The 25,364-nt window shown below is 45.7% G+C and overlaps 1 protein-coding gene across 1 annotated transcript; it reads left to right on the top strand.

The window, feature by feature from the left end:
• The first annotated feature begins 791 nt into the window (after positions 1-791).
• On the top strand, positions 792-23,808 carry LOC129693315 (T cell receptor delta constant). Its single transcript, XM_055630163.1, has 5 exons — positions 792-1,273; positions 18,848-19,150; positions 19,748-19,804; positions 21,407-21,517; positions 23,675-23,808. Exons 1-4 carry the CDS (start codon positions 1,201-1,203, stop codon positions 21,514-21,516), a joined length of 543 nt encoding a protein of 180 aa, XP_055486138.1. The 5' UTR covers positions 792-1,200; the 3' UTR covers position 21,517; positions 23,675-23,808.
• Positions 23,809-25,364: the final 1,556 nt, after the last annotated feature.

Here is a 25,364-nt window from a genome sequence, read left to right as displayed (position 1 = left end):
GTTTCAGAAGATCTTAGCGGTCTAGAAGTGATCACAGTGAATGGCGCTGCTGGCTCCAAGGGCCAAATGGCTTTGTCTAGTGTCTATTGTCTATCTGTGCATGGAATTACTGCATGGAACACAACCAAGCCGACCTTTCCTGATACCTAAACTATTCGAATACAGGTAAAAGCCTGTGAAATGCTCAATCTTTCAGGGAAACCAATCTATCAGCGTTATTTCCCTGCTTCTCTTTCTAGTGTAGCAAGAAATCAATGGCTGCTGACATTTATACTGACGCTCTTCAGAAATGGAAACCTGAATGGTCTACGAGACCATGGTGGGAAATTGGGACTAGCCCTGATGTGGCATCTCGGTCGATATGGGGCCTAAGGACCTGTTTCCACGCTTTAGGATTCAAACTTCTGAATCGGAATGCTCTAAATCTTCAATACAAATCCCGCCTATCGTCATTTGGGATGAAGTTCATCAACGTGGTCACTAAAACATACCCATATTGCCAACGATAGTGCAATGCAATAGACGCGACACGTTTGCTTATTCACGCTCATTTCGTCCTTTGGGCTGGCTTCATATGAGGTCGTAAGTGAATCATTCACTGGAGTTTAGAAGGATGGGGGGGGGGTCTTATAGAAACATATAAAATTATAAAAGGACTGGACAATCTAGATGCAGGAAAAATGTTCCCAATGTTGGGCGAGTCCAGAACCAGGGGCCACACAGTCTTAGAATAAAGGGGATGTCATTTAAGACTGAGGTGAGAAAAAAACGTTTTCACCCAGAGAGTTGTGAATTTGTGGCATTCCCTGCCACAGAGGGCAGTGGAGGCCAATTCACTGGATGGATTTAAGCGAGAGTTAGATAGAGCTCTAGGGGCTAGTGGAATCAAGCGATATGGAGAGAAGGCAGGCACGGGTTATCGATAGGCGACGATCAGCCATGATCACAATGAATGGCGGTGCTGGCTCGAAGGGCCGAATGGCCTCCTTCTACACCTATTTTCTATGTTCCTATGTTTCTATATGGACTCGGTGGGCCGAATGGCCTGTTTCCAAAAAGTGTCTTTCAATTAATCAATGTAGTTGTATTTAGTTGGACAGTGTCAGGGTGTAACATTCATCGTGGAGGTTACAATACACAGCAGAGGAGATCATTTGTTTAGTGGCTGGTATCCGGGCCCATTAATCCCATTTCAAGTTAATGTGTGGGCCATTACCACTGTGTCGAGCTAAGCTGATCTTCGGCGGCGGCACAAAGCTGACAGTTCTGCCAAGTAAGTGAGTTTAGTTTCCTTCAGGCCTGTGTCGTTTTCTGCTCTGTGATGTATTTTGCTTGTGGTCAGAGAAGAAGGGGGCGATCGCACAGCCGTCGTGGAACGTTAAACAGATGCTAGAATCCTGGGTCACAGTGAGAAAATGTAGCAGCAACAGGTACGCGTTCTGCATTAGCTTCCTGACAAGAGACCTATGATTATATTCAGTCATCGAACAGGGAACGTGGAAGAGTACAGTAATGGAGCAGGCCGTTCGGCCCACAATGTCCGCGCCGCACATAATGCCATGTTCAACTAACCCACTCTCCCTGAACCTGATCAATGCCCCTCCATGTCCTGCTGATCCATTTACCTATGCAGCCTCGTATATAGAAAGCATAGAAACATAGAAAATAGGTGCAGGAGTAGGCCATTCGGCCCTTCGAACCTGCACCGCCATTCAATACGATCATGGCTGATCATCCAACTCAGTATCCCGTACCTGCCTTCTCTCCATACCCCCTGATCCCCTTAGCCACAAGGGCCACATCTAACTCCCTCTTAAATATAGCCAATGAACTGTGGCCTCAACTACCTTCTGTGGCAGAGAATTCCAGAGTATGTGTGAAAATTGCCACTATCGTTTCTGCTCCTCTGACAGTGAATCCCAGGCACCCAGCACTCTCGGTGTAAAAAGCAGCTGCCCACATCTCCTCTCACCTTAAAGCTGTGCCTTCGGTTCAGGAGACTCGCTCAACTCTTAATTCGTGCCTTATTTTCACAGAGCCAGTGTGTCACCGCGCGGTAACAGTACAAATAGGTAGCCCATTCTCAGAGCAGACACACTCAACGCACACTAGTATGCACACTAAGGGCTCCAATTTCCCCCATCCAGGCAAGGGGACAGTACTCCACCCATACGTGTGTGCTGAAGGGTACAAGACCAGACGGCTCTTGATTTAGCAATAACTTGATGTCAATAAATTCCCGCTCTGCTTGATGTCAGGTAGATGCTAATTCAATCTAAACGACAAGGTGAGCATTAGGCTTAAGATAGTAGATCACTGTAAGGTGTCGTGGCTGGAGAGGGCAAAGGAACAGAGATGGGTTGCAGTCATAAGTCATAGGAGCAGAATTAGATCCTTAGGCCCATCAAATCTACTCCGCCATTCATTCTAATGGCTGATCTATCTCTTTCTGCTAACCCCATTCTGCTGTTTTCTCCCTATAACCCCTAATTAATCAAGAACCTATCTATCTATGCCTTCAATATGCCCATTGACTTGGCCTGCACATGCTACGGTTGCAAAAAATTCCACAGATTCACGGCGGTCTGACGAAAGGCATTCCTCCTCAACTTCATAAAGGAACGCCCTTTAATTCTGAGACCATGACCTCCAGTCCCAGACTCTCCCATTAGTGGAAATATCAGTCAAATCTGTGGAAAGGGTTGCAAGTTAATGTTACAGTTCTCAGGCTCTTCGCTAGGCCCAGACACTGCCTGTTCTGCTGACTGCTTCGAGAAAGATTCAATCCAGAGCAAACAACAGTGTTCATAAAGCGGCTGGCTACAGGAACATAAGGTTCACACGTGCAACGGGAGCTATGGCAGTTGGTTCATAAAGCAAGTGGATTGTTGGGATTTCCGTGGTGTGTAAAAACATGGACGTTGTGTTGCTCTTACAAATGATTACTTAGGCCATCGTGAAGTCTCAGAGCCATTCAGCACAGCCTCATTCACGCTAGACCCACTTCGACAGAGCTGACAGATGCATTATGAGGGGCAGTGATAGGGTGGGTAATGAGGACCTTTCCCCGGGATGGAAACATCAAATGACAGAGGATACAAATGTAAGGTACAAAGTTTAAAGGGAGTACAGATAAGGTTCACCAGACTGATTCCTGGGATGTCAGGACTTTCATATGAAGAAAGATTGAATAGACTCGGCTTGTACTCGCTAGAATTTGGAAGATTGACGGGGGATCTTATAGAAACTTACAAAATTCCTAAGGGGTTGGACAGGCTAGATGCCGGAAGATTGTTCCCGATGTTGGGGAAGTCCAGAACATGGGGTCACAGTTTAAGGATAAGGGGGAAATCTTTTAGGACCGAGATGAGAAAAACATGTTGCTGAATTGGAAAACAGTCCTGGGATATAGTAATGTTTGCACCAGAACTCGTCTCAACGCCTCCAATTTGCGAGGCGCTCCCTCTCTGCGCCTTGACCCAGAGTAGACCAGAGAATGGTCCACAATATTTGTGTGTTATCACTTTCGAATATCTGTCGGCCCACATTGTCGACGAGGAATATGATGCCAGGTTAAAGTAATCTCGGCCTGCACGTAATCCATATTCCACCATTCCCTATATATCCCATTGCCTATCTAAGAGTCTCAAGCACCACTATCGTATCTGCCTCCTCCGTGACCGCCTGCAGAGAATTCAACGCATCCACCACTCGCTCTGTTTATAAAACGTTACCCGCTCATTCCCTTTCAGTTTTGCCCCTCTCACCTTCGAGCTGTGCCTTCTAGTCTTTGTCATTTCCACCCTGGGGAAAACTGCTTCTGACTGTCAACCTGTTTACGCCGCTCATAATTGGTTGTTAAAACCTATCGGCCTTCATCCGATACATCTCCAGTGAAAACAACGTGCATGCAAACCATCACCTGTGGACCAGGGCAACATCCCAGCGTGTGACACTCGTAAACATAGACACATAGACGATAGGTGCAGGAGGAGGCCATTCGGTCCTTCGAGCCAAAACCGCCATTCGTTGTGATCATGGCTGATCATCCCCTATCAATAACCCGTGCCTGCCTTCTCCCCATATCCCTTGACTCCACTAGCCCCTAGAGCTCTATCTAACTCTCTCTTAAATCCATCCAATGACTTGGACTCCACTGCCCTCTGTGGCAGGGAATTCCACAAATTCACAACTCTCTGGGTGAAAACGGTTTTTTCTCAACTCAGTCTTAAATGACCTCCCCTTTATTCTAAGACTGTGTGTGGCCCCTGGTTCTGGACTCACCCAACATTGGGAAGATTTTTCCTGCACCAGCTTGTCCAGTCCTTTTATAATTGTCTATGTTGCTATAAGATCCTCGTGATGCAAATTCCTACAAGGTCTACACTGTCATGCCTCAACCCATCTCTTCTCCACCACCACCCGCCGAGTATGGACTGCATTTACATGTCATTGTTTAGCTGACGGGGCAGTGATACCCTTGGAACAATGGAGCTACATTGCCACGGTAGAAAGGAGAAGATGGCGGAGGAAGGGCAATATATTCGATTAGAAAGGAGATGAGGAGGGATGTATTTAGTCCAAAGGTGGTGAATCTGTGGTATTCCTTGCCGCAGACGGCTATCGAGGTCCAGGCAATGGATAGTTTTAAAAATGTATATTGACAGATTCTTAATGATTGAGGGTGTCAAGGGTTTTCGGGCAAACGCAGAAGAATTTGGTTGAACAAGTTAGGGCTTTATTCTTTTCAGCGCAGGTGGTTAAGGGGGGACTTGATAGAGGTCTTTAAAACGATGAGAGGGATGGACAGAGTTGACGTGGATAAGCTTTTCCCATTGAGAGTAGGGAAGATTCAAACAAGGGGACATGACTTGAGAATTAAGGGACAGAAGTTTAGGGGTAACATGAGGGGGAACTTCTTTACTCAGAGAGTGGTGGCTGTGTGGAATGAGCTTCCAGTGAAGGTGGTGGAGGCAGGTTAGTTTTTATCATTTAAAGATAAATTGGATAGTTATATGGACGGGAAAGGTATGGAGGGTTATGGTCTGAACGCAGGTGTATGGGACTAGGGGAGAATACGTGTTCGGCACGGACTAAAAGGGTCGAGATGGCCTGTTTCCGTGCTGTAATTGTTATATGGTTATATGGTTATATGGAGAGGGTAAATAGATCAGCCACGATAGAATGGCGGGCCCAATTGATGGCCCGAATGGCCTAAGTCCACTCCAAGAACTGATGAGCATGAATCGCTGTCGCTTTCCAAGTAAATGCAGTGCACGTCAAAGTGCACTCAAAATGAAATGCTCAGCAAACCTTTAGGAAGGAACTGCAGATGCTGGAACATTGAAGGTACACAAAAATGCTGGAGAAACTCAGCGGGTGGAGCAGCGTCTATAGATGCTGCTGCACCCGCTGAGTTTCTCCAGCATTTTTGTGTTCGCTCAGCAAACGTTGATGGGCCTGCTCGTGTGGGAATACATGTATTTGTAGCACCTGGTACCACAGTGTTTCCGTAAGCTTGTCTTTGGTGGCGGAACTACCCTCACCGTGGAACCAAGTAAGTCATCACCTCCCCCCCCTCTCTTCACATGTATGTATTTAACAGCCTCGTGTGCTAGAAGGAAATAGGTCCTTGCCTGCTCAACCTCCCCTGTAGCTCAGCCACTCGAGTCTCGTAAATATTCACTGTACTCCTTCCAGTTTCGTGACATCAATTCCAAAGTTCCCCAGCGTTTTAATTGCACGTTGATTGTCACTCAATAAGTTACCTTCACTGCAGTTTGCCACATTTACTCCTTGAAGGCCGCTTAACAGCCCCAAAGCGGGAGAGACGCGGGTTCGAGCCGATCTCCTGGCGGTGCTCTCTGGGTTGAGTAATGCCCCTGTCCCACTTAGGAAACCTGAACGGAAACCTCCGGAGACTTTGTGCCCCACCCAAGGTTTCCGTGCGGTTCCCGGAGGTTTTTGTCAGTCTCCCTACCTGCTTCCACTACCTGCAACCTCCGGCAACCGCCTGCAACCTCTGGGAACTTTGGGTGGGGCGCAAAGTCTCCAGAGGTCTCCGTTCAGGTTTCCTAAGTGGGACAGGGGCATTAGTCAACTCAGAGAGTGACTCCAAGGATGGACATATTTCCTTGGAGCACTCGAGGCTGAGGGATGATCTTGTAGAATAAACTAAAAGTATGTGGGAATCGATAGTCTGGGTGTACAGGGCCTTTTCCCTGGGCAGTAAAATTAAGAACTAGATAGCCTGGGATTAAGGTGGGAGGGGAACGTGTAATTGGAACTTGAGGAACAACGGTTTCAGACCGAGGTTGGTGGATATATACAATAAGCTTTGCAGATGAAGTGGCTTGTGCCTGGGACAAGATCAATGTATAAAATACATGTTACATGTTAAGACAAGTAAACGCTTTTACATAGAAACATAGAAACATAGAAATTAGGTGCAGGAGTAGGCCATTCGGCCCTTCGAGTCTGCACCGCCATTCAATATGATCATGGCTGATCATCCAATTCAGTATCCCGTACCTGCCTTCTCTCCATACCCTCTGATCCCTTAGCCACAAGGGCCACATCTAACTCCCTCTTAAAAATAGCCAATGAACTGGCCTCAACTACCCTCTGTGGCAGAGAGTTCCAGAGATTCACCACTCTCTGTGTGAAAAAAGTTCTTCTCATCTCGGTTTTAAAGGATTTCCCCCTTATCCTTAAGCTGTGACCCCTTGTCCTGGACTTCCCCAACATCGGGAGCAATCTTCCTGCATCTAGCCTGTCCAAACCCTTAAGAATTTTGCAAGTTTCTATAAGATCCCCTCTCAGTCTCCTAAATTCTAGAGAGTATAAACCAAGTCTATCCAGTCTTTCTTCATAAGCTGACATCCCAAGAATCAGTCTGGTGAACCTTCTCTGCACTCCCTCTATGGCAAGAATGTCCTTCCTCAGATTTGGAGACCAAAACTGTACGCAATACTCCAGGTGTGGTCTCACCAAGACCCTGCACAACTGCAGTAGAACCTCCCTGCTCCTATACTCAAATCCATTTGCTATGAAAGCTAACATACCATTCGCTTTCTTCACTGCCTGCTGCACCTGCATGCCTACTTTCAATGACTGGTGTACCATGACACCCAGGTCTCGCTGCATCTCCCCTTTTCCTAGTCGGCCACCGACTTTTACATGAAGTAGGAGAATGAAGAGCCAGGTGGCATGTTTAAGATGAATGGCGAAAGAAGATCTAATTGGAACCTGAGGGGCACCTCATTTACACGGACGGTGGCAGGCACAAGGAACGAGCTGCCGGAGTTAGTTGAGGCAGGCACTATCGCAACGTGTACGGAACATTTCGCGAGGCAGGTGGATAGCAACGATTTACAGGGATATGGGCCAAACCTCAGGCAGGTGGGACTAGTGTAGATTGAATATGTTGGTCGGTGGGGGCAAGTTGAGCCGAAGGGCCTGTTTCCACATTGCATAACTCTATGGCGCTACGACATTTGAGCAGGAATGTGGATAGCAAAATATTGATGGGCCGAATGGCCTAAATCCACTCCAAGAACATATGAGCATGAATGAATGAATGATATCTTTATTTCGAACGATTAAAAAAAAAGAAGAAAAGAAAAGATAAAAATGTATAAATAGAATGAAAATTATATATATACATATATATATATATACATAAATACATACACACATACATACATATACATGTACATATATATATAACATACATATACACACATACTTCAGAGTCTGAAGAAGGGTTTCGACCCGAAACGTTGCCTATTTCCTTCGCTCCATAGATGCTGCTGCACCCGCTGAGTTTCTCCAGCATTTTTGTGTACCTACACACATACACATATACATAACATATATGTACATACATAAATTTAAAAATCAAAAGCCAATTTCAACATAATACACATTAGACTCGTTCGAAAAGGGACCGGAGGAAGCCTATGCTTGTCAAGTCCTACCCCCCCATTCTTCGCCATTAACAAATGCAAAATTCAATAAACTAAACTAAAGAACAATAAGAACAATCACCAATAATTACATCTGTGAGATTTACATTCTCCTTCCTCATTACTGGACTTTTCAAAGATATATCTGTTGTACATTTTTTAAAATTGCATTATATTCAGACTTTGTTTAATCGTTTCGTCACGACCATTCCACAAAACCACCCCACAAATGGAAATACATATACTTTTTTAATTGGTCCGAGCATAATGCCGTTTTAAGTTTAGTTTCCCTCTAAAGTTGTAACCCTCCTCTCTGTCTTTGAACAGTTTTTGTATGTTTACAGGTAGCAGTTTATTTTTTGCTTTATAAATCATTTGTGCAGTCTTAAATTCGACCAGATCCTTAATCTTTAATGTGTGTCATTTTAAATACAGTATATTGGTGTGTTCATGATATCCTACATTGTTTCAAGTTCAAGTTCAATTGAGTTTATTGTCTTGTGTCCCTGTATAGGACAATGACATTCTTGCTTTGCTTAAGCACACAGAAAATAGTAGGCATTGACTATAAGACAGATCAGTGTGTCCATATACCCTGATCTAAATATATACACACATGGATAAATAACTGGTAAAGTGCAAATAACAGAAAGTGGTTATTAATAAAACAAATCAGTGTGTCCATATACCACAATATTAATATATACGCACATAAACAAATAAAAGTGCAAATAGCAGATAATGGGCCACCAATAATCAAAGAGTTTTGTCCGAGCCAGGTTTAATAGCCTGGTGGCTGTGGGGAAGTAGCTATTCCTGAACTTGGTTGTTGCAGTCTTCAGGCTCCTGTACCTTCTACCTGAAGGTAGCAGGGAGATGGGTGTGTGGCCAGGATGGTGTGAGTTTTTGATGATACTGCCAGCCTTTTTGAGGCAGCGACTGCGATAGATCCCCTCGATGGAAGGAAGGTCAGAGCCGATGATGGGCTGGGCAGTGTTTACTACTTTTTACTATAGGCAGTGTTTACTATACGAATAGCTCTTTTTTGTAGTGTACTTAGTGGTTGTAAGGTGGTTTTGTAGGTGGTGCCCCATACTTCCACATAGTAATTTAAATACGGTAACACAAGTGAGCTGTACAGAATGTACAGTGCTCTCTCATTCATAGAAACATAGAAATTAGGTGCAGGAGTAGGCCATTCGGCCCTTCGAGCCTGCACCGCCATTCAATATGATCATGGCTGATCATCCAACTCAGTATCCCGTACCTGCCTTCTCTCCATACCCCCTGATCCCCTTAGCCACAAGGGCCACATCTAACTCCCTCTTAAATATAGCCAATGAACTGGCCTCAACTACCCTCTGTGGCAGTGAGTTCCAGAGATTCACCACTCTCTGTGTGAAAAAAGTTCTTCTCATCTCGGTTTTAAAGGATTTCCCCCCTTATCCTTAAGCTGTGACCCCTTGTCCTGGACTTCCCTAACATCGGGAACAATCTTCCTGCATCTAGCCTGTCCAACCCCTTAAGAATTTTTGTAAGTTTCTATAAGATCCCCTCTCAATCTCCTAAATTCTAGAGAGTGTAAACCAAGTCTGTCTAGTCTTGCTTCATAAGACAGTCCTGACATCCCAGGAATCAGTCTGGTGAACCTTCTCTGCACTCCCTCTATGGCAAGAATGTCCTTCCTCAGATTTGGAGACCAAAACTGTACGCAATACTCCAGGTGTGGTCTCACCAAGACCCTGTACAACTGCAGTAGGACCTCCCTGCTCCTATACTCAAATCCTTTTGCTATGAAAGCCAACATACCATTCGCTTTCTTTACTGCCTGCTGCACCTGCATGTCTACCTTCAATGACTGGTGTACCATGACACCCAGGTCTCGCTGCATCTCCCCCTTTCCCAATCGGCCACCATTTAGATAATAATCTGCTTTCCTGTTTTTGCCACCAAAATGAATAACCTCACATTTATCCACATTATTCAGCATCTGCCAAACATTTGCCCACTCACCCAGCCTATCCAAGTCACCTTGCAGTCTCCTAGCATCCTCCTCACAGCTAACACTGCCCCCCAGCTTAGTGTAATCCGCAAACTTGGAGCTTTTGCCTTCAATTCCCTCATCCAGATCATTAATATATATTGTAAATAGCTGGGGTCCCAGCACTGAGCCTTGCGGTACCCCACTAGTCACTGCCTGCCATTGTGAAAAGGACCCGTTTACTCCTACACTTTGCTTCCTGTTTGCCAGCCAGTTTTAAGTTTGTATACTAATCTCTTATGTGCGACCTTGTCGAAAGCCTTCTGGAAGTCCAGATACACCACATCCACTAGTTCTCCCCTATCCACGCTACTAGTTACATCCTCGAAAAATTCTATAAGATTCGTCAGACATGATTTACCTTTTGTAAATCCATGCTGACTTTGGCCAATGATTTCACCACTTTCCAAATGTGCTGCCATCCCATCTTTAATAACTGACTCTAGCAGTTTCCCCACTACCGATGTTAGACTAACTGGTATGTAATCCCCCGTTTTCTCTCTCCCTCCCTTCTTAAAAAGTGGGGTTACGTTTGCTACCCGCCAAAACATGCCTTGCTTTCCCCCATCACTCCAATACTCCGTGCTACTTTTGCTCTCACATGTTTATATGGGTTTTCCAGCAGATTTTGTGATCAAGAATCGCACCCAGAAACTTATTTTCATACACTCTTTCTATTTCAACATTATTTATCATTACTTTTACTTGTGTATTTATTTTGCGTTTTCCAAACAGCATAAGTTTGGTTTTGTTTAAATTTAATGATAATTTATTCAAATCAAACCATGTTTTTAGTTTACTAATTTCTACTGTGACCATCTCCAAAAGCTGCTGCAAATTGTCCCCGTCACAGAAAATATTAGTGTAATCTGCAAATAACACAAATCTCAAGAGGTTTGACACCCTACATATATCATTAATATACAAAATAAATAATTTGGGGCCCAAAACCGACCCCTGTGGGACTCCACACGTTATTTCTAAGCATGTTGATTTGCAGTCCCCTATTTGCACAAACTGATGTCTTTTACTTATGTTGTACAGTTGTACAGGGTCTTGGTGAGACCACACCTGGAGTATTGCGTACAGTTTTGATCTCCAAATCTGAGGAAGGACATTATTGCCATAGAGGGAGTGCAGAGAAGGTTCACCAGACTGATTCCTGGGATGTCAGGACTGTCTTATGAAGAAAGACTGGATAGACTTGGTTTATACTCTCTAGAATTTAGGAGATTGAGAGGGGATCTTATAGAAACTTACACAATTCTTAAGGGGTTGGACAGGCTAGATGCAGGAAGATTGTTCCCGATGTTAGGGAAGTCCAGGACAAGGGGTCACACCTTAAGGATAAGGGGGAAATCCTTTACAACCGAGATGAGAAGAACATTTTTCACACAGAGAGTGGTGAATCTCTGAACTCTCTGCCACAGAGGGTAGTCGATGCCAGTTCATTGGCTATATTTAAGAGGGAGTTAGATGTGGCCCTTGTGGCTAAAGGGGATCAGACGGTATGGAGAGAAGGCAGGTACAGGTTACTGAGTTGGATGATCAGCCATGATCATATTGAATGGCGGTGCAGGCTCGAAGGGCCGAATGGCCTACTCATGCACCTAATTTCTATGTTTCTATGTCTATGTTTCTAACCCGTCTGATTCCATACTTTTCCAATTTTTTGATTAGCAAATGATGATCAATTGTATCGAATGCATTTTTTTTTCAAATCTATAAATACACCAACTGCATATTTCTTTTTATCTATAGAACTGGTAATGTCTTTAATTTACTCCATTAATGCCACGGATGTCGACCTGTTTGACCTGAATCCATGTTGACTATCAACTAGCAATCCGTGCATCTCGATAAAGTTATCTAATCTGCTTACATACAGTGTTTCTAATATTTTCGAGAACTGAGCGAGTAACGACAGTAATGAATCGCTGTCACTTTCCAAGTAAATGGAGTTGACCTCAAAGCGCGCTCAAAATTAAATGATCAGCAAACGTTGACGGGCCTCTTCGTGTGGGAATAGATGTATTTGTAGCACCTGGTACCACACAGTGCCTATGATAAGCTTGTCTTTGGTGGCGGCACTACCCTCACCGTGGAACCAAGTAAGTCAACACCTCCCCCACCCCCCCCCCCCCCCCCCCCACCCCCCCCCCCCCCCCCCCCCCCCCCCCCCCCCCCCCCCCCCTCCCCCCCCCCCCCCCCCCCCCCCCCCTCGCTTTACATGTATGTATATGAATGTTCATCGTAAATTCCTCTCAGCTTTTACGCGTGAAGTACTGCTATGATATAAGATATTGTTTGTGGAAGGTTGTGGTTGTTGGAAGTGGGATGAAGTGGGACCGGAGGCCACAGCCTCAGAATAAAATAACGTACCTTTAGAAAGATGAGGAGGACTTTATTTGGTCCCGATGTTGGGGAAGTCCAGGGCAAGGGGTCACAGTTTAAGGATAAAGGGGATATCCTTTATGACCGAGGAGGAAAATATTTTTCACACGAGAGAGTGGTGAATCTCTGGAATTCCCTGCCACAGAAGGTAGTTGAGGCCACAGTTCATTGGCTATATTTAAGAGGGAATTAGACGTGTCCCTTGTGGCTAAAGGGACCAGGGGGTATGGAGAGAAGGCAGGGATGGGATACTGAGTTGGATGATTAACCATGATCATATTGAATGGCGGTGCAGGCTCGAAGGGCCGAATGGCCTACTCCTGCACCTAGTTTCTATGTTTCTATGTTTCTATGTCAGAGGGTGGTGAATCTGTGAAATCCATTGCCAGAGAAGGCTGTGGAGGCCGGCAATGGATATAGTTAAGGCAGAGATGGATACATTGTTGATTAGTGCGGTGGAGCTGTGGGAAGAAGGCAGGAGAATGGGCTCAAGGGCGAAATATAGGTCAGCCGTGATTGACTGGCGAAGTAGACTTCATGGGCCGAATAGCCTAATCTTGCTTCGGCAACTTATGAAGTTATGAATCACCTGCCATTCAGCTGAACCCACCAAGAAAGGCGAAATTCCCAATAGAACCACTTGCAAATTGACAAATATTCCCCCTCGTTCATGAAGATTTTGAGACTGACTTTGAGCGGAAGACACTGACTTTGGTGCCTTCCCTCACAGTGGGAAACGTTTGATTCTGCAGTGTGGGGATGTTTTATGTTGAACTCTATCATGTGCTGTGTTCTTTATTTTAATGTATAGCTGTAGGGTGATCACATTTCACTCTGCCAACAGGCACATGTGACAAATAAATGTGTCATGTATCTTGATCTTGTATCTTGTAGATTCCATATATAACTTTTTCTTGCTGTTGCCAGAAAGGGAATGGGGTGTTCTTTAAATCAGGACGGCTTGAATGCAAGGGGGTCCCTCAGTGGAATATTTTAATTCTGGGTTTGTTTGGATTGGTGGAGGTCTGTGTCTCTGCCATTGTTAGCGTGAATTTACAATCCTGTGAAATTAACTTTCGGCGGCGGAAAGCAGCTAACAGTTAGAAACGTAGAAACATAGACAATAGATGCAGGAGTAGGCCATTCGACCCTTCGACCCTGCACCGCCATTCAATATGATCATGGCTGATCATCCAACTCAGTATCCTGTACCTGCCTTCTCTCCATACCCCCTGATCCCTTTAGCCACAAGGACCACATCTAACTCCCTCTTAAATATAGCCAATAAACTGTGGCCTCAACTACCTTCTGTGGCAGAGAGTTCCATAGATTCACCACTCTCTGTGTGAAAAATGTTTTTCTCATCTCGGTCCTAAAATATTTCCCCCTTATCCTTAAACTGTGACCCCTTGTTCTGGACTTCCACAACATCGGGAACAATCTTCCTGCATCTAGCCTGTCCAACCCCTTAAGAATGTTGTAAGTTTCTATAAGATCCCCCCTCAATCTTCTAAATTCTAGCGAGTACAAGCCGAGTCTATCCAGTCTTTCTTCATATGAAAGTCCTGACATCCCAGGAATCAGTCTGGTGAACCTTCTCTGTAAGCCCTCTATGGCAAGAGTGTCTTTCCTCAGATTAGGAGACCAAAACTGTACGCAATACTCGGGGTGTGGTCCCACCAAGACCCTGTACAACTGCAGATGCTGGAAAAGTGAAGGTACACAAAATTTCTGGAGAAACTCAGCGGGTGCAGCAGCATCTATAGATGCTGCTGCACCCGCTGAGTTTCTCCAGCATTTTTGTGTACGCTGAGCAAACATTGACGGGCCTCTTCGTGTAGGAGTATATGTATTTGTAACACCTGGTACCACAGTGTCTACGAAAAACTTGTCTTTGGTGGCGGCACTACCCTCACCGTGGAACCAAGTAAGTCCCCCCCCCCCCCCCCCCCCCCCCCCCCCCCCCCCCCCCCCCCCTCGCTTTACATGTATGTATATGAACAATAATCGTACATTCCTCTCAGCTTTTACGCGCGAAGCACTGAAATGATACACAATATTGTTTGTGGAAGGTTGTGGCGGTGGAAGTGGGATGAAGTGGGACCACAGGCCACAGCCTCAGAATAAAAGAACGTACCTTTAGAAAGATGAGGAGGGATTTATTTGGCCAGCGGGTGGTGAATCTGTGAAATCCATTGCCAAAGAAGGCTGTGGAGGCCGGCAATGGATATAGTTAAGGCAGAGATGGATACATTGTTGATTAGTGCGGGGGGGGGGGGTTATGGGGAGAAGGCAGGAGAAAGGGATTAAATGGTCAGCCATGATTGACAGGCGTAGACCTCATGGGCCATATAGCCTAATCTTGCTGCTGCAATTTATGAAGTTATGAATCACCTGCCATTCAGCTGAACCCACCAAGAAAGGTGAAATTCCCAATAGAACCACTTGCAAATTGACAAATATTCCCTACTCGTTCATGAAGATTTTGAGACTGACTTTGAGCGGAAGACACTGACTTTGGTGCCTTACCTCACAGTGGGAAACGTTTGATTCTGCAGTGTGGGGATGTTTTATGTTGAACTCTATCACGTGTTGTGTTCTTTATTTTATTGTATGGCTGTAGGGTGATCACATTTCACTGTGCCAACAGGCACATGTGACAAATAAATGTGTCATGTATCTTGATCTTGTAACTTGTAGATTCCATATATAACGTTCTCTTCCTGTTGCCAGAAAGGGAATGTGATGTTCCTTAAATCAGGACGGCTTGAATGCATGGGGTCCCTCGGTGGAATATTTTAATTCTGGGTTTGTTTGGATCGGTGGAGGTCTGTATCTCTGCCATTGTTGGCGTGAATTTACAATCCTGTGAAATTAACATTCGGCGGCGGAAAGCAGCTAACAGTTAGAAACGTAGAAACATAGACAATAGATGCAAGAGTAGAGGCCATTGGGCCTTTCGTGCCTGCACCGCCATTCAATATGATCATGGCTGATCATCCAACTCAGTATCCTGCACCTGCCTTCCCTCCATACCCCCTGATCCCTTTAGCCACAAGGGCCACATCTAACTCCATCTTAAATATAGCCAATAAACAGGCCTGAACTACCTTCTGTGACAGGGAGTACCAGAGATTCACCACTCTCTATGTGAAAAAAAAAATTCTCATCTCGGTCCTAAAAGATTTCCCCCTTATCCTTAAATTGTGACCCCTTGTTCTGGACTTCCACAACATCGGGAACAATCTTCCTGCATCTAGCCTGTCCAACCCCTTAAGAAGGGTGTACGTTTCTATAAGATCCCCCCTCAATCTTCTAAATTCTAGCGTTTACAAGCCGAGTCTATCCAGTCTTTCTCCATATGAAAGTCCTGACATCCCACGAATCAGTCTGGTGAACCTTCTCAGTAAGCCTTCTATGGCAAGAATGTCTTTCCTCAGATTAGGAGACCAAAACTGTACGCAATACTCGAGGTGTGGTCCCACCAAGACCCTGTACAGCTGCAGATGCTGGAAAAGTGAAGGTATATAGATCTATAGATGCTGTTGCACCCGCTGGTTGATCATCCAACTCAGGTATCCCGTACCTGCCTTCTCTACCATACCCCCTGATCCGTTTAGCCACAAAGGCCACATCTAACTCCTTCTTAAATATAGCCAATGAACTGTGGCCTCAACTACCTTCTGTGGCAGAGAATTCCACAGATTCACCACTCTCTGTGTGGGGGAAAAAATGCTCATCTCTGTCCAAAAATATTCCCCCTTATCCTTTAACGATGTGACCCCCTGTGCTGAACTTCCCCAACATCGGTAACAATCTTCCTGCATGTAGCTTGTCCAACCCTTTAAGAATTTTATACCAAGTAAATGTACGATTCGTCTCAACTGATTGACGTCTTATTTTTTGGCCAGCCGCCATCTGACTCTGACTTGGCCACCAGCCGCCAAGAAGCTAAGACGGTAACGCAAACGGAGCCAGAAGGCCTTTTGATCACAAATCAACTGCAAGAGTCAGTCACCCGGCCACTTCCTCGACTTTAACAGCCTCATGTGCTAGAATGAAACATGTCCTTGCCTGCAAAATCTTTCCCTGTAGCTCAGCCACTCGAGTCCCGTAAATATTCTCTTAAATATACTCCTTCCAGCTTAATGACACAAATTCCAAAGTTCTCCAGCGTTTTAATTGAAGCTTTCTGCACGTTGAATATTAATCAATAAATGAGCTTCACTGAAGTTATGCTTCACATTTACTCCTTGAAGCCTGCTCAACAGCCTCAAACCTCCGGAGACTTTGTGCCCCACCCAAGGTTTCTGTGCGGTTCCCGGAGGTTTTTGTCAGTCTCCCTACCTGCTTCCACTACCTGCAACCTCCGGCAACCACCTGCAACCTCCGGGAACCTTGGGTGCGGCGCAAAGTCTCCAGAGGTTTCCGTTCAGGTTTCCTAAGTGGGACAGGGGCATTACTCAACCCAGAGAGTGCTCCAAGGATGGACATATTTCCTTGGAGCACTCGAGGCTGAGGGATGATCTTGTAGAAGCAATTAAAGTATGAGGGAATCGATAGTCTGGGTGTACAGAGTCTTTTCCCTAGGCAGTAAAGTTAAGAACTAGATAGCCTGGGATTAAGGAGAGAGGGGAACGTGTAATTGGAACTTGAGGAACAACGGTTTCAGAACGAGGTTGGTGGATATATAGAATAAGCTTTGCAGATGAAGTGGCTTGTGCCTGGGACAAGATCAATGTATAAAATACATGTTAAATGTTAAGACAAGTAAACACTTTTACACGAAGTAGGAGAATGGAGAGCCAGGTGGCATTTTTAAGACGAATGGGGAAAGAAGATCTAAATGAAACCTGAGGGCCACCTCATTTACACGGACGGTGGCAGGTGCAAGGAACGAGCTGCCGGAGTTAGTTGAGGCAGGCACACACACACGCGCACACACACACGCACGCACGCACACACACGCACACACACGCACGCACACACACACACACACGCGCACACGCACGCACACACACACACACACTCACACACACGCACACACGCACACACACACACACACACACACACACACACACACACACACACACACACACACACACACACACACACACACGCACGCACGCACGCACGCACGCACGCACGCACACACGCACACACACACACACACAATATATATATATAAGCTGGGCAAAAGTACAACTTTCAATCCACCACCTCACCACCAGAACCATATATATATATCAAGATAACGCAATGATATTGCTTCTTTGACAGCAAATTCCAGAGAGGACCTAGCCTATGACGGAAAAGAGGTTGTTATAGAGGCATATGGGATACTTGTCTATTATGAGATAATGACAATAAACTGAATCCAATCCAATCCAATCCTATCGAATCATAGAGCGATACAGCGTGGTAACATCCCCCCTCGGCCCAACTTGCCCACAACGGCCAACGTGTCCCAGCTACACCCATCCCACCTGCCCGCGTTTGGTCCATATCTCTCCAAACCCGTCCAATCCATGTTACTGTCTAACCGTTTCTTAAACGCTGGGATCGTCACAGCCACGACTGCCCCCCCCCCCCCCCCCCCCCCCCCTCCCCATTCATGGCAGATCGTTCCACACACCCAGCACCCTTGAGTTGCCCAGTGTTCCACTTACTCTGTCCCTCATGCCCACGGACACCTCAATCGGCTCGCCAGCCAGTCTATTTCACTCAAAGGAAAGAAGCCGCGCTCATCCTAATTTTTCCTGCAACGCAATCCTGGAAGCCCATGTGACATTCTGATGATTGGCACTAAATGATAGTATTTGTACTAGCTTGTACTCGCTGGAATTTAGAAGATTGAGGGGGGACCATATATAAAACTTACAAAATTCTTAAGGGGTTGGACAGGCTAGATGCAGGAAGGTTGCTCCCGATGTTGGGGAAGTCAAGAACAAGGGGTCACAGTTTAAGGATAAGGGGGAAATATTTTAGGACCGAGATGAGAAAAAAACATTCACACAGAGAGTGGTGAATCCGTGGAACTCTCTGCCACTGAAAGTAGTTGAGGCCACAGTTCATTGGCTATATTTAAGAGGGAGTTAGATGTGGCCCTTGTGGCTAAAGGTATCAGGGGGTATGGAGAGAAGGGTATGTACAGGATACTGGGTTGGATGATCAGCCATGATCATATTGAATGGCGGTGCAGGCTCGAAGGGCCGAATGGCCTACTCCTGCACCTAATTTCTATGTTTCTATGTTTCTATGTTTCTATCATATTGAATGGCGGTGCAGGCTCGAAGGGCCGAATGGTCACTCCTGCACCTATTTTCTATGTTTCTATGTAACTCAGCACCTTTGGGGAAAGGAAACGGGTGATGTTTCTCTCACGAGCAAAACCCCATTGGTTGATTGTGATTAATTGTATCTTTCTTTTTTCTGGATGTTCTAGAGGAGAAAGCTGAACGAGAGCCAACATTGTCAATCTACTACCCGCCAGTGGGCCAGAGTAAACAAACTAACCAAGCGGCAACGGTGTGTCTTCTCGCGCCGTTTTACCCCAACAAAGTCACTGTCAACATCACTCTGACGGAAACAACCGAGGTCAAGACTGAAAACGTGCTAACCCAAGATGGCTATTACAGAACTTCCGGTTTCCGCGAGTTCCCCCACGCCCCTCCGCCAAAAACCATCGGGTGTTCTGCCACGTACGATGGTCGACTTATCGAAAGGACAGAAAACATAAGCGCACTTGGTGAGAGTTACGAATTATAAAATCAATCGTTTGTACAACCCTTGCTTTTAAGACGGACATTCGCATTATAAGGGTTTCGGCCCGAAACGTTGCCTATTTCCTTCGCTCCATAGATGCTGCTGCACCCGCTGAGTTTCTCCAGCTTTTTTGTGTACATTCGCATTATATTGGCGGTTCAAAACAAAGCTTAAATTGCACATGGTTTATCTGCAACAGAGTTACCTGATCCAAAGCGGGAAATGTATTTGGCACTGGGTATCTCCGGTATTAAAACACTGCAAAGACGGGATGGTTCCAAGAGGGTGGAGCGGGTCCAGGGTTCGAACCTCTTGCCCGAACGCTAGCAGTACTCTCTCAGCGTTGCCGTGTATGCCGCTCTCTGCCATCATCAACTCAGAGACCAGTTTGGGACTAAAAAAACCTTTCCCAATGATCTCGGATTGAACTGAATTATAAAAGAGGAATCAAAAGCGCGGCTGAGTTGTTTCTGCCCTACAATGCAGATAGACAACCGTTAGAGCGTTAGATGGGAAATCTAAAGTCAGTACCGAAAATTACATCATGGGCCCGATTAATAATTCATATGTTCTTTTACAGATAAGCCCCAGCCATTGATCTGCGAAACAGGAACGAGCAGCAACTATACTGTAACAGGTAATCAGGACAGACAGACAAACAGACAGACAGACAGACAGACAGACAGACAGACAGACAGACAGACAGACAGACAGACAGACAGACAGACAGACAGGCAGACAGACAGACAGGCAGGCAGACAGACAGACAGGCAGGCAGACAGACAGACAGACAGACAGACAGACAGACAGACAGACAGACAGACAGACAGACAGACAGACAGACAGACAGACAGACAGACGGATTTGATGAACGAACGGACGAACAGGCGGACGAATGAACTGAGAGAGAAGCAGCCAAGCAGCTATAGGGAGCGAGGAAGAGAGAGAAAGGACATATAGATGCGGACATAACCAGGCCGTTCGCCGTTCAGGCAGAGGTTTGTGGGTGATCAGCCTATCAAGGATGCAAGATGATTGATTAGGTCGGTTATATATATGTACATACAGGCGGGCATGAGAAGAGAGGGGTACAGTGGTGCACTGGCATGTATCCACGCGTTACATCAATACATTACTATAAAGTCATACATGCAGCATATACTGATATACTCTTAGGGCTAGCGGAATCAAGGGGTATGGGGGGACAGCAGGAACGGGGCACTGATTGTGGATGACCAGCCATGAGTGCATTGAATGGCGGTGCTGGCTCGAAGGGGGGAATGGCCTCCTCCTGCACCTGCTGCCTGTGCATCTATGTATCTGTGTAATTGAGTCATAGAGTGATAGAATGACGTGGTGCCTTTCAACCCAACTTGCCCACGCCGGCCAACATGTGCCAGCAACATTAGTTCCACCTGCCCGCGTTTGATCCATATCTCCTCCAAACCCGTCCTATCCACGTACCTGTCTAACGGTTTCTTAAATGTTGGGGTCGTAGAGAAAATGTTGGGATAGTCAAGATAGGCAAGAGACTCTGTGCATCTACCCGATCTATTTCTCTCGTGATTTTATACACCTCTGTAAGATCACACCTCATCCTCCTGCACTCCAAGGAATAAGAGTCCCAGCCTACTCAACTCTCCCTATAGCTCGGACCCTCTAGCCCTGGCAACATCCTCGTGAATCGTCTCTGTGACATTACCGCTTGACAATAGTAACTATGATTCTCAGTTTGAGAATCACGCGTACAAGCGCCTGACATGCAGAAAATGGCACATGCACACTGCTATCATTTTTATATATCTTACAAAAACTTACAAAATTCTTAAGGGGTTGGACAGTCCAAATGCAGGAAGATTGTTCCCCATGTTGGGGAAGTCCAGAACTAGGGGGTCACGGTTTAAGGATAAGAGGGAAGTCTTTTAGGACCGAGATGAGAAGATCTTTTACACAGAGAGTGGTGAATCTGTGGAATTCTCTGCCACAGAAAGTAGTTGAGGCCACAGTTCATTGGCTATATTTAAAAGACAGTTAGATGTGGCTAAAGGGATCAGGGGGTATGGAGAGAATGCAGGGATGGGATACTGAGTTGGATGATCAGCCATGATCATATCGAATGGCGGTGCAGGCTCGTAGGGCCGAATGGCCTACTCGTGCACCTTCATTCTATGTTTCTATGTTTCTATGTTTCACAAGGACCCATTCGACTAAAGGGACGATTTTCTTTTTTGATATACAGATATACCCGAGACCAATTTTATGACGTTGACGGTGATGGGTTTGAGGATTCTGTTTGTTAAGAGCGTTGTCTTCAATGTCTTGATGACGGCCAGAGCCTGGGTCTTCTAAGGTGAGTTTACACCCCAGCGGTACGAACATTAACTTCGACAACTTCAAGTAACCCTTGCATTTCCTCTCTCCCTCCATCCCTCTCCCCTTCCCATTTCCCGACCAGTGTTACTGTCTCCGAAGACATTTTATCTCTGTTTGCGTTACCTTCTCCCAACCAACAAGGATCTATTCTACTAACAAGGATCACCATTCCCTTTTTCCTATTTTCATACATCACATCTAGGGTTAGGGTATGCTAGCTTTCGTTGCAAAAGGATTTGAGTATAGGAGCAGGGAGGTTCTACTGCAGTTGTACGGGGTCTTGATGAGACCACACCTGGAGTATTGCGTACAGTTTTGGTCTCCAAATCTGAGGAATGACATTATTCCCATAGAGGGAGTGCAGAGATGGTTCACCATACTGATTCCTGGGATGTCAGGACTGTCTTATGAAGAAAGACTGGATAGACTTGGTTTACACTCTCTAGAATTTAGGAGATTGAGAGGGGATCTTATAGAAACTTACAAAATTCTTAAGGGGTTGGACAGGCTAGATGCAGGAAGATTGTTCCCGATGTTGGGGAAGTCCAGGACAAGGGGTCACAGCTTAAGGATAAGGGGGAAATCCTTTAAAACCGAGATGAGAAGAACCTTTTTCACACAGAGAGTGGTGAATCTCTGGAACTCTCTGCCACAGAGGGTAGTTGAGGCCAGTTCATTGGCTATATTTAAGAGGGAGTTAGATGTGGCCCTTGTGGCTAAGGGGATCAGGGGGTATGGAGAGAAGGCAGGTACGGATACTGAGTTGGATGATCAGCCATGATCATATTGATTGGCGGTGCAGGCGCGAAGGGCCGAATGGCCTACTCCTGCACCTAATTTCTATGTTTCTATGTTTCTATATAGTAGCTGGATGATGAGCAGATGTTCATTATGTACCGAACACAAAATATAACGGACGAAGGGAGACAAAAATGCTGGAGAAACTCAGCGGGTGCAGCAGCATCTATGGAACGAAGGAAATAGGCAACGTTTCGGGCCGAAACGTTGCCTATTTCCTTCGCTCCATAGATGCTGCTGCACCCGCTGAGTTTCTCCAGCATTTTTGTGTACCTTCGACTTTCCAGCATCTGCAGTTCTTTCTTAAAGACATATAATGGACGAAGCCTTGGAACTTGGGATAACATAATGTGGAGCTACGTAGGAAAGTAGACTACACATTGTTTGAATCTAAGAGCAGCAAGAGGTTGGGCTGCAGTCCCAAACAGTGGCGGACCTAACACTGCCTCGCTACTCCGGCATTCAATCCTGGCCGACGGCACAGTCTGTGTGGGAATAGAACTCACGGCAGATGGAAAGTAACGAGATTGAGAAACATAGAAACATAGAAACATAGAAAATTTGTGCAGGAGTTGGCCATTCCGCCCTTCGAGCCTGCAACGCCATTCAATATGATCATGGCTGATCATCCACCTCAGTATCCCGTACCTGCCTTCTCTCCATACCCCATGATCCCTTTAGCCACAAGGGCCACATCTAACTCCCTCTTAAATATAGCAGGGAGAGGCTTCAGAGGGTAACTAGGACAGCACAGATCATTGGTTGCCCTCTCCCCTCCCTGATGGATATCTACACCACCCGCTGCCTTAGCAGGGCAAAGAATATCATCAAAGACAGCTCCCATTCTGCGTTTGGACTGTTCGACCTGCTGCCCTCTGAAAGGCGCTATAGGTGCATCAAATCCAGGACAAATAGACTCAGGAATAGTTGTTTTCCGAAAATTATAACTACTCTTAATTCAAATTCACACATGCACTGACTTCACAACCCAGCACCCGGACTTCCATCTGTATATATGTATATAGCGCCGCAGAATTGTGCACCTATCCCCCCCCCCCCCCCCTTCTCCCTTCTATTTTTGTTTTCTGTTTCTTGTTTTTTGTACTAAATTATATGTATGCACTGAGTACGAGCAGCTTTTAATTTTATTGTACATGTATAGTGACAATAAATGGCTTATATATCTATCTATCTATCTATCAATGAACTGTGGCCTCGACTACCTACTGTGGCAGAGAATCCCAGAGATTCGCCACTCTCTGTGTCAAAAAAGTTTGCATCTCTTTAATTGAACTTCCTTCTAATTCGTTGCAACGTCTCCCTCTTCCCCTTCCAGGCTCCAGTCATCGCGCGAGTGCATCTTCCCCGAAGAAGACTTCGCTCCGCCAGAGTGGACTCGTGGCGTCAACAGAAACAATTGGGAAATCGGTTCCGGAGACCTCACATCCGGCACCAAAGACGCGCCTTCGCGCCAGTTCGATTTTGAACGCGGCTAAACTTTTCCCGGGGTAATTCCGTGTCCGTTTAATACAGAAGATTTTAAAAACCGGGTATCATAGTTTGGAAAGCTTTAGTTTTATATCACTGGGTAATGTTGTATCAGTGTCCGTTTAGTTTATTGCCACAGTGACCGAGGTACAGTGAAAAGCTTTTGTTGCGTGGTATCCAGTCAGCAGAAAGACGACACATGATTACACTCGAGCCATTTTAGTTATTCAAGTTCTTGTGTTGCAGTTGTCTAATATCTTATACCCGGCAAATTAATTAGATGCGTCATAGCTGAACGTACGTAATGTCCGGCTTCATCTTGTAGTGCTTAGACCGGTGGAAATCGTGTTTTAAATCGCTTATCACATTCACGCGATACATGTGTGGAGTTTATATATCCTGCTTGGACAAAATAATGTTACTGCTATAAAGAAAGCCATTAAATCAACTGTGCTCGCACTTTCTTTGGTTTAGCTGCAATATATAGTCTGGAAACAGGCCCTTCGGCCCACCCTGTCCATGCCGAGCAACAAACACCCCGATGCCAGTTTTATTATGTAGTCCAAGGCCAATTTACAGAAGCCAATTAACCTTCAAGCCCGCCGTCCATTGGTCTGTGGGAGGGGAAACCGGAGCACCCGGCGAAAACCCACGCGGGTCACACGGGTGAAAGCTCAATGTCGACCAACAGCACCCGTCGCTGGGATCGAACTTGGGGGTCACTGGCGTTGTAAGACAGCCTGTGAAAGGCCCGGTTAAGACCATAGTAAATGTTGGGAGTATTCCTTCCGGCCCATTCACTGAACCACCGTCATAGGATATGGCTTGATTCATTCTAGTATCCTTTACCTGCCGTCTAGTGAATACCTTTAGCCACAAGGGCCACATCTAAATCCCTCTTAAATATAGCCATCTGCAAGGCCTGAACCCTTCACAGATTCAACCACTCCAATGATCATATCCAAAAAGAATTTTCAGTTATCTTAAACAGTGATCCCTCGTCTGACTTCCCAACAGCAGAACAATCTTCCTGATCTACCTTGGTACTAGTGTAGCTATAAGATTCCCCCGCTCTCCTGTTTGCGATACAAGAACTCCAGTCTTTCCACACTCCTGACATCAGGGGTCGTCTGCGTGACTCTGTACCCGGAACAAAGGCAGGAAAATTGTACAATCCTAAGGGTCGCACCAGACCCTGTCTGTCTAGAAGCTATCCTAGACTCAAATCCTTTTCTATGAATGCTAACACCATTCGCTTTAATACTGCCTCCTCACCAGTGCCTCTCAATAACCATGACACCCAGGTCTCGTTGCATCTCCCCTTTCACCCTAATCGTCAGTTGAGTGTATGTCCGTACAGACAGCCCCCCCTAGCCAGGATAGAACCTGGGTCACTGGCGTTGCAAGACAGCACTGTGCCGCCCAGCGAAGTGTTCTCTCACAATATCTCGGAAATATATTTAAGTAGGATTTATTTTATTAAGTAGAACCCTTTAGCAGAACGTTAGAACGCACTCTTCAATTCCTCTGTTGTTTCA

The sequence above is a fragment of the Leucoraja erinacea genome, unplaced genomic scaffold (genome assembly GCF_028641065.1).
Source record: "Leucoraja erinacea ecotype New England unplaced genomic scaffold, Leri_hhj_1 Leri_257S, whole genome shotgun sequence".
Classification (NCBI taxonomy): Eukaryota; Metazoa; Chordata; class Chondrichthyes; order Rajiformes; family Rajidae; genus Leucoraja; species Leucoraja erinaceus.
Note: the sequence above shows the minus strand (reverse complement) of the source record. Positions and strands in the feature narration are given on the sequence as shown.